General features: G+C 38.9%; 1 protein-coding gene across 17 annotated transcripts in view; it reads left to right on the top strand.

The window, feature by feature from the left end:
- TRPM6 (transient receptor potential cation channel subfamily M member 6) overlaps nucleotides 1–13,896 on the top strand; it is a 121,526-nt gene that overhangs the window by 57,383 nt on the left and 50,247 nt on the right. For 16 of the 17 annotated variants that reach the window (XR_004971271.1, XM_036330821.1, XM_036330811.1 and 13 more), the window contains 7 exons: nucleotides 970–1,198; nucleotides 3,038–3,190; nucleotides 5,856–6,002; nucleotides 9,116–9,244; nucleotides 11,651–11,902; nucleotides 12,605–12,779; nucleotides 12,994–13,108. Coding sequence is in view for 16 of the 17 variants with exons in the window: in XM_036330821.1 (XP_036186714.1) it covers nucleotides 970–1,198; nucleotides 3,038–3,190; nucleotides 5,856–6,002; nucleotides 9,116–9,244; nucleotides 11,651–11,902; nucleotides 12,605–12,779; nucleotides 12,994–13,108 (1,200 nt within the window). In the remaining variant the exon portion in view is untranslated. The remainder of the gene's footprint in view (nucleotides 1–969; nucleotides 1,199–3,037; nucleotides 3,191–5,855; nucleotides 6,003–9,115; nucleotides 9,245–11,650; nucleotides 11,903–12,604; nucleotides 12,780–12,993; nucleotides 13,109–13,896) is intronic. The other variant, XM_036330818.1, reaches the window with a different exon arrangement.

The following is a 13,896-nucleotide window of genomic DNA, read 5'->3' on the forward strand; positions in this document are numbered from 1 at the left end:
TGAACCTGTTGCCCTGGCATTTCACGCACTATCCTATAAATCAGGTTTTTAGGTATTTTAAGCAGCTTAGTGGAAGAAAGGGAAGAGAGATGGAACTTCAAGTCAGGAGCCTTGGGTTCTGATTCTAGTGCAGCTGTCTACTAATTGGGCAAGTCAGTTGAGTAGATTTTGGGACTTTAGTTTCCTCATTGCAAAATGTCCAGTTAATGATTTAGAAAGTCCCTCTCAACTCTCAAACTCTTGGATACTAAGTTAAATTCAAACTTGTGGTTTACTTTAAGTATCTCTCAGGCAGAAAAACAAATAAATGTATTATATATTAAAGAACCAGAGTGTGATGTTGGAAGATAGAAAGGTTAGAAATGTTTTTTTGATTTTTTTTAATTATGAAAGCATTATAGTAGTGAGGAAAATGGAAGCTGAAGTTAATAGAAACACATTTATAATTTTTATTTAAAAAGTTCCAGAGAATGACAGTGTCTACTTTTCAGTGAAAACAACCTTCCAGAAAATTCCAGAAAAAATGTCTCTAGGTCTGGTTCTTCCTGAAGTCATCTATATATTTTATAAAATCTTTTTAAAAAAGTAGATCCACAGTTTTCCTTAATTGCTAGCCAGTTTTGAACAGTATTTTCTGTAAAAAATTCTTTAGTAGGTCTTATCAGGGAGCCCTCACCAAGCTCTGTGTTGCCTGTTTTGTGGTGTGAAGTGGCTTCTTCCAGGCATAGCTCAGGCACTCCTGGTGTGGACAGATTCGCTGTCACATGGAAGTAAGCCCTCTGGTTCTGTTCCTTCAAGAAAGGGACAACAATACATTTCCTGAGCGGCAATCCCTTTACAATCACTTCTGCAAACTGAGATCATTAAATTGCTGTCTGCTCTCTTCCGAGTCTCTGGTCTTATCTTTTCGAATGTTTCTGGGCTTCTCACCTGCATTTGTTTTGGTCACTCACCACTGTGTCCTTACAGGCAGTTTGGCCAGCTTGCCTTGGACGTGCTGGAAAAGGCATTCAAGCAGAATGAGAGAATGGCCATGAAGCTGCTGACCTATGAACTCAAGAACTGGAGCAATTCTACTTGTTTGAAACTGGCCGTGTCCGGAGGGCTACGGCCCTTTGTTTCGCACTCTTGCACCCAAATGCTACTGACGGACATGTGGATGGGGCGCCTGAAAATGAGGAAGATCTCTTGGTTAAAGGTACCTTCACTTGCTTTATAGAATTTACTATTAATTTTGTCTGAAGGTCTGTACTCTTGGGTTTAGTTTTTTCCTTGTTCCAGAAGAATATCTTCAGAAAACAAGTTAATATCATTGATTCTTAAAGATGAGCTGAGACTTGACAACTACTTTGTCTCCTATGACCACGGTTTCTTTTAAAAAGTGGGATAATCGTACCAGCTCTGTCCCATCACAAAGGCATTCTCACGGAGATGGCTAGAAGACGTTAAAAACATATGCAAACATATGCAAGATCACATTGGTAGCAAACTTTGCTGTCGTTGATAATTACAACAGAAATAAATGAGATTTTTTAGTGAAATTTTGCTCAGCTTCAGAATAGTAACTGATAATAAACTAAATAAAATTAGCAAGTTCTGTTGTTCTGCTCATTCAGTGTGGTCTTTCAGGGAATAAATGGCTGTTTTATAAAGGTGCCCTCAAATACACTTGTTCACACCACTGTCTCCAAATTCTTCTGTTCCATTACAGTTTGGCCTCATCTCTCATCTTGAATTATCAAGAGTAATTACTTAACTACTAAAGACATTTAACTTTTGACATTAAACCTAAGCCTACAGCTTTAGATTATGGTTAAGCTTAAGAAGTGCATGTGCTACCCAGCCGGTATGGCTCAGTGGTTCAGTGTCAGTCTATGAACCAGGAGGTCATGGTTTGATTCCTGGTCATGCCTGGTTTTGGGCTTGATCCCCACTAGGGGGCATGCAGGAAGCAGTCAATCAATGATTCTCATTGATGTTTCTATCTCTCTCTCCCTCTCCCTTCCTCTCTGAAATAAAAAAAAAATAAATAAATTTTTAAAATGAAATACATGTGCTTATGAAACTGAAAAAAGGGATAAAGCCTGAGCATTACGAGCACTGTAAGACTATATTTTATATTTTAATTTTATTCTTCCTACAGATCTTAAAAATATGGTGTGTCCCACATAGAATGACTGTTCTTAAAAATTTTTTTTTGGTGGATACACTATAGAAAACACAAAGAAATAAGAGATATAAGATATAAAACATGTAAAAGAGCTTGCACATTTTAATCCCACTAATGAGATTGCAGAAATAAGATAAAAGTCAATCATAAATTATTCCACATAGACTCCTCTATGTGGAAAAAGGGATGATTCATGTCCCTGGTGGGACAAAGTGGGATATTTTGAGGTTTCATCACGCTACTCAGAATGGTGTATAATTTAAAACTTATACATTGTTTGATTTTTGGAATTTTTCATTTAATATTTTCAACCATGGTTAACTGTGGGTAAACTGAAAGTGAAACTGTGGATACAGGGGATTATTATGTATGTATTTTAAAACCTTTAAATGAATATATGTATATGCACATATGTATATGTCTTTTTTTTTTTTTTTTTTTTTTTTTACGAAAATGGAATCATGCTGTATTGTTTTCTTGGTTTTTTCACCTAATATAACTTGGATACCTTTTCATCATACTCAAAATTGCTTTTGTCTTTTTAATGGTTATATGGTGTTTCACTGTTAGGTTGTCCCACACCAGCTACCCTCTATAGGTGTACATTTATGTTGACATCAGTTTTTTCCTATCACAAATAACGCTACTACGAACATCTCTATCCATATATGCATTCATGAGTATTTCTGAGGAGTTGCTTCTAGAATTGGAACTGTTGAGTTAAAAAGTATGTATAGAATCAGGATATCAATTGAATTGGTCATGGGTCTGACATTTTATATACACTAAAATCTTAATTTTGTTATTTGAATAATACTGTGCCTTTTTAAACCCCTACTACGTATTCTGCTTTGTTTTCTTTTAAAGATCATCATAAGTATTCTTTTGCCACCCACCATTTTGACGTTGGAATTTAAAAGCAAAGCGGAGATGTCCCATGTTCCCCAGTCCCAGGATTTCCAGTTCACGTGGCATAATGGTGACCAGAACCCCAGCAGTACCAAGGAGAATGCTTGTATGGTTAGTGCACTGTCGTCGTAAACTGAGTTCTCATGGTATTGACTGCACACAGTGCACACATGCACCAAGTTTATTTATTTAGCCATCACATTATAGAATGGCCAAGTATAGTATGTAAGATAAATTTAATTAACTCCCATGTATAATTAAGCAAAATATCACATTTCTGCAGGCGGCCTCGTGATTGAGGTAGTGTTTGAACTGTGACTTGAGGATATGGAGAGGGAAAACAGCATTTCAGTGGAGGGAGACTACAAGTAGGGACCCAGAGGCAGGACATGCAAGGTGTATGTCAGGCGTCATAAGTTGTATGGTGTGGTTAGAGTCCAGGTTATGGTGGATGTGGAACAAGGAGGGGATATTTGCAGGTGTGGCTGGGACAGCGTGAGGCTAGGTCATGGAGACTCTTGCATGTCCTGTGAAGGAATATGGTTCTTATTCTGTAGGTAATGATGAGCCAGTGACCGTATATGACCAGAGTGGCAAGGTGATCTATTAGGAAAATTATTCTGCCTCCAGTGTATAGGATGATGCAGCAAGAAGACTACCTGATGCAGGGAGAGAACAAGCTAGTGTAACCATCCAGGTGAGAAGTAATAAGGGTTTTATCCAGGGTTAGTAGCAATGGGCGTGGAGAAGAAAAGACAGATTTTAAACGAAGGGTCAAATAGGGCCTGAACATGGGACCTGGGCAAGAGGGAGATAGCAAATGTTACTGAGATGATGGTTACAACAAGACCATCTTTAGAGTGATCTAGGGATGACTGGGAAAAGAGAAGGTTTTGAAGAGGAAAGATGAGCTTAGTCTTAGACATATTGCTGAATCAAAAAACTTTTTAAAAATTGAATAATAATGTATTTTTATCAGAGCATCATTAAGTGGGAATGGTGACTGTAATACAGTAGAAAGTAGGCATGAATTGTAGTGGAGCTTATTTTTGTAGTTATAAATTTATTCTGTGTGTTTGCTGGTATCAGATTCCTATTTGAGAGAGAAGAGAAGAGGGAGAGAGGATGATGGGGGAGGCAAGAGAAAGAGAAAGAGAGAGAGAGAGAGAGAGAGAGAGAGAGAGAGAGAGAGAGAGAGAGAGAGAGAGAGATTTGAGTAGAATAAAAGGTAAGAAAAATATTCTGGTGTTTACCTATTCTAAGAGAAAAAAAGTCCTGAATTTAAATTTATACTCCCATGCTTTTGTTTTGTTTTGTTGTTGTTATAGAAGATGACATCTTTGAATTCAGCTCAGAGTTAGGATCAATTAGTACTTCATAATCCATATCAAAATGCCAAGAGTAATTAAAGACCTAATGAAACACTCCTGGAAAAAATAGTAAGGGAAGTTAATAACAAGGTCATTATTTAAATTGCTTTCTGGGGTCTTCCTGCAGTGGTAGTGATGTCATTAAAATCATAGTAAATGATGACTTTGTAATATGTTCTAAGCCATTTTAACTGTGGGCTGGTTCAGACCTGTCAGGAACCAGGCCTGTTCCTGCACCTCTGAGTCACAACCCCACTTCTCCTGCCAAAGTGACATGAAGGACACTCACATCAGGCATTGACATAACCCTGCTAGATGCTGACGCCTCAAAATTACATTTCCCTGCAATTATATGGACAACAGGCAAAACGTGATTTATTTCTTAGCTTGAAAAGCTGTTGCTGATCTTGTGGATCTAACGCTAGAGAGAGATCTTTTGTGGATGGATTGAAGAAATGTACTAGTCTGAGAGGCATTGAATAGTATTTCTTTTTATTTAATTTTCAAAAAATCAGAAAAGTAATGCATTTTCTGCTTAAAAATTAAAACCACACAAAACTCTATAGGGTGGGGGTGAAATCTCGTTGGCTTCTTTTTCATTATCCCTGAATTTCCTCTTTTCAAAAGCAACCAGGCTGCAGGTTCTTTTTTCTTTTTATTTCTTTTTGCCCCTATTTCTAAAGGCTCTCCTGTGTGTGGGCCCCTGTATAGTCATTTTTCACGCAAACACTTCTCTGCCACACAGGTACATATTACTCATCACCTGCAGGGCTAATCCCTTTGGGCTGACACACACCTTTTGAGAAAATGATGAAAGATTTGATGCTTTCCCTAGAAAAATGCATGTACAACACAAATACTTGCATGAAGTTCATAGGATCCATGAACTTCAGGGAAAGAACCTTTGCTGTAAAGGAGTGGAGAAGCTCTCAAAGCCAGAATCCCAAAACTAACTCAGCATCCAACTTTCTTAGGAATTAGAACAGATGTGTTATCAGGGATTGTCAATTTTGCCCTCCTACAGGCTGAAAATAATTATATTATTGGTTATTGATTTTGTGGGAACTTTATGAATATCCGTGGTTCCAAATACCGATAAAGGAGACTAAATGGAACAGGAACAGGGACCATTTAAACATCCTTGCTACTGTCCTAAGTTTGAGTAGGTCTGATTATTAGAGACTCAGATTGCATTTCAGGAATACCCTGTGTTCCTTACCTGGTCAAAGACTTATCTAATACATGTACTTTCCTTTCCTTTGAAGATTAAGATTATAATTTGGCAGGTGGATGCCCAATTAATTCCTGATATGTCTGTTACATATGTTTATGATCTTTTTTGGATACTTGGGTATGTCCATATTTTAGATAAGCCCCTGACAATAAATTATTTGTTTATTTTACAGAAAGACTGTGATATGGAGAGGGGCCCTGATGAGAAGCTAGATGAAAACCATCACTTTGTTGTTAGGAGTGGTCCCCAGACCCTTCCCTTGACCAGGAAGGTCTATGAGTTCTACAGCGCTCCAATCGTCAAGTTTTGGTTTTATACGGTTGGTTTCATCGTAACAATTTATGATGGTTAATTGTTAATGATAACATTGGTGATATGCCTGATTTGTCAACTTGTGATAAAATCTAGAATTGCAGTAAAAAAGGGGGCCGGGGGAAGGACCAAAGAGCAGAAAAGAAGATTGGAGGGAGGTGAGTAAAAGTTAGCACAGAGCTCTCCCTCTTTGGGAGTGAGGGAACAAGCATGTTCTTCTTTTTTTTTTTTCTTTTTTGATTTTTTTTTTTTATTGCTTAAAGTATTACAAAGAGTATTACATATGTCTCCTTTTTTCCCCCCCTGCCCTTGACAATCCCCTGGCCTCCCCTACCCCCCAGTGTCTTATGTCCATTGGTTATGCTTATATGCATGCATACAAGTCCTTTGGTTGATCTCTTACCCCACTCCCTCCTACCCTCCCACCCTCCCCGGCCTTCCTGCTGTAGTTTGACAGTCTGTTCGAGGCAGCTCTGCCTCTGTATCTATTTTTGTTCATAAGTTTATAATGGTCTTTATTATCCAGAAATGAGTGAGATCATGTGGTATTTTTCCTTCATTGACTGGCTTATTTCACTTAGCATAATGCTCTCCAGTTCCATTCAAAGCATGTTCTTCTTTCTCGAGTGCTGAGTGCGTCCCATTGGCAGGCCGGGACTGAGCATGTCATGCTTAGTGGCACAATAAGATTAACCACGGTGGTGAGGTGGATTCTTTTCCCTAGCTGGAGCAAAAAAGTCAGCAGTTCAGTCGATTTTTCCCCTGTGGGAATAGTGTGTAATCTAGAAAATGCAAGTGTGGTTTTTTTCCTTCAAGATATGTTTATAAATATATAGAGAACAGTTAAAGTGTAGAAGGTTAATTGTATGAACAAATACAAAACCTGTTATGGATGACAGATACAGAGAAAGCCTGACCTGTACTTTCAATGTATTGATTGCTTTTAACTTTTACTTAATAGCATTATTTTTCTAATGCTTATTTATACATAAATTGCTCATAGCCAAAATTTAAAACATTTGAATTGGGACTGTAAAAGGATATTTGCCTTAATGTGTTATATTTCAAAATATTTACTTGCTCAACTGCACATGGATTTTATATAATTATTGAGTAAGGACATAACTCTGAATGACTTTCATCTGTTTTTTCAAAGTCAAATCTCTTTCAAATGGTATTTCACCATTTTTGTGAATATGAAATAAGATAGCCCAGAGACTATGATAGTAGCTCTGAGAGAATTTTAACCATAGACACATCATTGGAGAAAGAGTATTCAAATATTTCTTTCCTTAGAAATTCACAGCTTATGAACTCTTAGAGACAGGAGCAAAGCAAATAGAACAACAACAAAAATTGCTTTCAAATAGAACAAGTAAGCCAGCCACATCTTCCCACCATAACCAATGGTGAGCACGGGAATTTTAGTCTTGGCTGTCAGGTTGCTATGCTAGGTTACAGCGTGTGTGCTTTATTCAATCAGTGTCTTGTTATAAATGTTATGATGAAAAAGCAAAAATGTAAACATTTTTACATCTTTTTTAAAAACTGGGAAGAGAAAGAGTCAGAAGCAATACCACCAATATCACAATCAACAGTGTCTGACCACCATGAAATAATGACTAAAATGTAAAAAATAACTGCTTGCTAGAACAAATTTATTATCTTACATCCCTAAGGGGTCATCAAACATATTCAGACTTGGAGACAGAGACCCAGGGAAGTATAGAATTAATAGACTTTACCTAACTTTAATAGGAATTTCTACTGTCGCCCTTTAGCTCATAGGCAGTAATATCCACCATGCCTGCCTAAAATACCGCCTATTGTATATACCAGCGGCTCTCAACCGGTGGGTCGCGACCCCTTTGGCGGTCGAACGACCCTTTCACAGGGGTCGCCTAAGACCATCCTGCATATCAGATATTTACATTACGATTCATAACAGTAGCAACATTACAGTTATGAAGTAGCAACAAAAATAATTTTATGGTTGGGTCACAACATGAGGAACTGTATTTAAAGGGCCAGAAGGTTGAGGACCACTGGTATATACTATCACTATTGTAAATCAAAAGTGGTTTCAACTGTTCTGTATGTAGAACTAAACTTAGAAGACTGATAAAACTTAGGTGGGGCTACTAGTAAAAAAGATATTATAAATAGGGATGTAAGTTAAAAATAAGATGAACAAACACCCACATATACCCATTTTTCTCTCTACCTACCTGGGATTTTTAATATAAATGTTGATCAGCTAGCATTGTGTATTGTCTCTGAAGCTATAGAAAGGGCTGCCCCATCTCATTGTTAGTGATCATAGCAATTTTCTGGTGGGCAATTTGTAATGTGTCAGTTTTAAATGTGTGTGCTCAGCTCTTTTACTTCTGGGAATATATATTAAGGTAAAATGTTGGAAAAGATTACAAAGCTATTATCACTAGTACATATGTATGTGTGTGTTTACTGTATTTTAATTTTTTGAAGAGTTTGGAAATCTATGTTTAATATACCCAGTTAGTAATTAAACATTCTTGAATGTCTACCATTGTGTCAGGTCAAGTGCTGAAATCAAAACATCAACAATCTTTAATGTAATTAAAGCTGGACAATACTTTTCCACTAACCAGAATGTTTTAATCAACATAAAGTAAAACTCCCAGCAGTAGTAAATGCCATGATGTATTATATTTGGAAATAGGCACATACTCACACTAGTCATTTGGTGTGGTTGGCACACACACACATTTTCTATATTTAAATGGAGGGGAAGGTGTGTCAGTCAGTCTGGGCTTGCTGTTAGCCTGAAAATGCCCATTCTGGAATGTGCAGTGTTCCAGAAATCCTGGTCAGAAGCTCACAGGACAAGACAGTGACCCCTTCCCATGCATTTGAAAACAATGACTTTCACACCTGTCACTTAATCCTAGAATAGATAGCTGGATTCGTGTGTTTTCCTTGATATTAGGTTGTCAATAACCAGAGGGTGGTCCCGGTTGTATTTTCACGTTACCACATTGAAGGTCACATGTGCGTATCTGCCCAGCTCAGTCCACGTCTGCTCGGCCTCCTCTATTACGACCATGACTCACGTCCAGGGAATGTGTGTCCCCCTCACAGATGGCGTATCTGGCGTTCCTCATGCTGTTCACTTTCACTGTGTTGGTGGAGATGCAGCCTCAGCCCAGTGTGCAGGAGTGGCTCGTTATCATTTACATCTTCACCAACGCCATTGAGAAAGTCAGGGAGGTGAGCGGCCCCTCTCCCCTTGTCTTCTGCATCCCTCTGCTAGAGGTGTTCTGGGCTCTGGTGATGGAAAAGGACAGGTCAGGGGTGAGAGGCAGGCAGACAGTGCTGATTCTGATTTGTGTGCTGCAGGGAGGGTATTTAGGGAAAAATCTCTGATTGCAAACCTTTGTCCTAGCAAAATACTTTGTTTTGGTTGCTGTTCTTTGAAAGTAGTTGTTTTCAAGGACATCCTAGTGTGTTTATCAGTCCTAGAGAGATGCTATCTAATTTTTATTAGACCGTCCAACTTTTTGATTTCCCGAAAGTGTATGGTTGTTGTGGGGTTTTTTTGTAAGATTGATTGTTCATAGCCTAGCATTGCTTATTATCAGTTCATTACAGAGTGGCACGTAAATGGTCAAAGTTGAACAAAGGTAAAGAATTCATTTATAGTTTTCGAAAGATTCTGCTAAATACCTTTGAAAATTGAAGCTGAAAATCCTTCTAGGGCAAGTAGTCCAAGAAACAAAACAAGATAAAATTTTTGTTTTTAGTTTGCAGTGATTCACTTAAAAAAAGAGAGAGAGAATAATCCCATTCAGTTATAACTGCAGTCAAATAGAGCTATGCCTTAGACTGTTTTAGATATCACTGTATATGTACCTCTATGCCTATGCATTTACATACATTGATTTTCTCCTAGAGCTAATGTGACCAACGTTATATACTAAGAAAATATATTCTGAGTACTTATATAGTCTGCTAGTTACTATTGGGTTTATAGGTTAGAGAAAACAATTGTGGAGAAAAACATCTGAATTCTATCATTTTTATGCTTCAGGGAAAATAGGTTTACTATTGTACATTTCAAGTTTGTCTGATCTTCTGTTGCAGGGTAATTTCTTATAATAGTGAGTTCTAATATCACATTCTAAGTAATTTTTTAACAACTCACTAGAGAGCAGTAGTAGGACCAAATTACAGAATTCCTTGGTTTCAAACCAGTCTTCTTTGTGCTGAACTGTACCTCATGAAATGGAATTGCAGCTATATAGATCCATTGCAATGTTAAGTTCTAAAATGTCTAGGTGTTTCCCTGTGTTAGTTTAGGAATAATGAAAGCTAGAAACACTACCTTTTTTAAAAAACTAAAAAACCTTCTGTTCGGGGTTTCAAATAGCTGGCTAACGCTAACAGTGACATTAAAATATATTTATAGAATCCTATCTAATAATAGACAAACATGGTAATTGACGGTACCTTCGCTATGCCTCCCATGGGCTAATCAGCGTGATATGCAAATTAACCACCAACAAAGATGGCGGCTAATTTGCATACTGCAGGCAGGGCGGGACAGTGTGAGCTGCCAGCACTCTGCCATCCAGGGCAGGCCCGCCCCCGCCTTGCTGCCCCAGAAGCCGGCCCCGCCTTGCTGCCCGGGACCGATCGGCAGGTCCTGGGTGGCAAGGCAGCCCCACCCCAGAAGTCCCAGAAGCCCCCTGATATGGTAGTAACTCTATCAATAAGCACTCTGAAAGTCAGTGGCATAAATGCACCAATTAAAAGACAGATTATGAGGGTGAATCAAAAACAAAACCCACTTTAAATATAAAGACACATATAGATTAAAAGTAAATGAATTAAGCTGCAGCCTGTTTTGCTCAGTGGATAGAGCATTAGCCCGAGGACTGACAACAGTATGGTGATGGCCAGAGAGAAGTGGGGAGCAAGAGCTGGGTAGAGGGGGCAAAAGGGGGAAAATAGGGACATCTTATATAATAATAATAAAAGGCTAATATGCACATTGACTGAACGGCAGAATGACCAGTTGCTGTGATGCGCACTGGCCACCAAGGGGCAGATGCTCAATGCAGGAGCTGCCCCCTGGTAGTCAGTGCACTTCCATATGGGGAGTGCCACTCAGCCAGAAGCTGGCTCATGGCTGGCCAGCGCAGTGGTGGTGGCAGGAGCCTCTCCCACCTCCGTGGCAGCACTAAGAATGTCCAACTAATGGTTTAGACCTGATCCCTTGGGGGCCTAAGCCTTTAGTCAGACATCCCCCGAGGGCTCCCTGGCTGCCAGAAGGATGTCTGTCTGCAAGCTTAGGCCTGTTCCCCCGGGGGAGTGAGCCTAAGTTGACAGGTGGACATCCCCCAAGGGGTCCTGTACTGTGAATGGGCGCAGGCTGGGCTAAGGGATGCCCCCCCCCCCCAGAAGTGCACAAATTTTTGTGCACCGGGCCTCTAGTTGTTTAAATAATTACCCAAGGCTAACTTAAGTCTCTAAAAATCCCCTTGTGATCTGTTTCTTGGCAGGATTTAAATTACTATCTAAATGAAGCAGTTGATACATTAAAGAAGATGATATCGATGAGAGTCTTGAATTATACCTCATGCACTAAGTTTCCCCTGTTTGTTCTCCTTTTAGGTCTGTAGTTCAGAACCTGAAAAGTTTACTCAAAAGGTAAAGGTATGGATTAGTGAGTACTGGAACCTCATGGAAACTGTGGCTACTGGCCTGTTTTTGGTTGGTTTTGGCCTGCGGTGGGGGGACCCTCCTCTGCACACAGCGGGAAGGCTCATCTACTGCATTGACATCATATTCTGGTTCTCACGACTCCTGGACTTCTTTGCTGTGAACCAACATGCAGGTCCCTATGTGACCATGATTGCAAAAATGGTGAGTACTGCCTGCTTGTGTATTCTGGTGCTCTTTTCAATGCTTTTGCCTGCTCTCATGGTTCACATTCAGTAGTTTAAGTTTTGAAATTACTTACAGAGGCACAGAAAATAAGATCATTTCAACACTGTTTTCTTATAACCACAAACTCATAGAGGATGGGGCAAAAGTGGGTTTACAGTTATGTGTACATGATACACAGAATTTATTCTTGTATTATTATTTGTTAATTATTGTATTATTTTCTATATGAATGCCTATAAACCTACTTTTGCCCACACCTGTATTTAACAAATATCCTTGGAGAAATGTGGAAATAAAAAAAACATTTTACTAATTTGAGTATCCCTATGTTTTTGTTTTTGTTTTTCTAACTTCTGGCCCAGTTGGTGAAAAGTTGGATATTCACTAATCACAAGCTGTTCACATTTCATTACTTCTTAAGAAATGAAGCACGATTCTCTACCAGTAGCAAATTTATGCTATTCCATAGACCATGTTGACATGAAACACATAACTGTGCAGGAAAAACAAAGTGGTTCAGCCAAAGGAAAGCCAGCTGTGCATGGACTAGGGCATTTTGGTCAATGACTAGACAGTCCCATTGTTGGCAGGTATAATCATGATGGTTGCTAGTGTTTTATTTGTTTTACTATAAATTTCAAATCTGTGGTAAAATTCTTGTGCGGCACTATTTTGCAGACAGCAAACATGTTCTACATTGTAATCATAATGGCCATAGTCCTGCTGAGCTTCGGAGTGGCACGCAAGGCCATCCTTTCGCCCAAGGAGCCCCCGTCTTGGAGTCTTGCGCGGGACATTGTGTTTGAGCCATACTGGATGATGTACGGAGAAGTCTACGCGTCAGAAATAGATGGTGCGTGGGAGAGTTCATCAGCCACAGAATTGAACTTTTGTAGATGCTCAGAGTAAAATAAAAATCTGGAAAGTAATCACCTGAATCTTAAAAAATATAAAAAATGTATGGTATTCTGCTAAGTTAATGTGCTAAATATTTACTTAGAATCATAGGGCTCTGATTCATCTTATCTCCTTCTTTTAAATGATATTTTTTTTTTTTTTTTTTGTAGTTTGTTCAAACCAGTCGTCCTGCCCTCCTGGTTCTTTTCTTACTCCGTTTCTCCAAGCTGTCTACCTCTTTGTGCAATATATCATCATGGTGAACCTGTTAATTGCTTTCTTCAAGTAGGTTATTTTAATTAAATATGGTTATTTTGTTGAAATAAAAATGGGAGCAGGTATTTGGGCTAGATTCACATATATTTTGAGTGTGTAACCTTTTTGGTTTCTGTGTGACCCATATTTCAAAATATGGGCATGAAACTACTCTTAGGAAGGCAGTAGAGCACGAGAAGAGAAAAACAATAAATGGAAGTAAATAAAAGTGGAGTGGCCCTAACTGGTTTGGCTCAGTGTATAGAGCGTCGGCCTGTGGACTGAAAGGTCCCAGGTTCGATTCTGGTCAAGGGCATGTACCTTGGTTGCAGGCACATCCCCAGTAGGGGATGCCCTCCTAGGCAGCTGATTGATGTTTCTCTCTCATCGATATTTCTAACTCTCTATCCCTCTCCTTTCCTCTCTGTGAAAAAGCAATAAAATATATATATTTTTTAAAAAATTAAAAAAAAATAAAAATAAAATAAAAGTGGAGTGAAAGGAATTATGCATTGTAATGAAGTAATAATTAGAACCATGGAAGAATCACAGTTGGTGAGGTTGACAGATGGCTAAAGAGTACTTTATGTCCTTTTTCACTTGGCTCCCAATGTGTCTCATACTGTTTTCTTCTATCACTTTTCACTTAGAGTCTCCTTTTCTGGGTCATCTTCTCCTTAACCTTTTAACATTAGAAGATCCCTGGGGGCAGACCTTGCTTGTCTTTTGTTTACGCTTTGTTTGGTGATCTTGATCAGTTTCCTGCATATGCTGACAAATCCTTATTTATATCCCTAGCCCTATCTCCCCCCCCCCCC

This window comes from Myotis myotis, unplaced genomic scaffold (genome assembly GCF_014108235.1).
Source record: "Myotis myotis isolate mMyoMyo1 unplaced genomic scaffold, mMyoMyo1.p scaffold_m19_p_12, whole genome shotgun sequence".
Lineage (NCBI taxonomy): Eukaryota > Metazoa > Chordata > Mammalia > Chiroptera > Vespertilionidae > Myotis > Myotis myotis.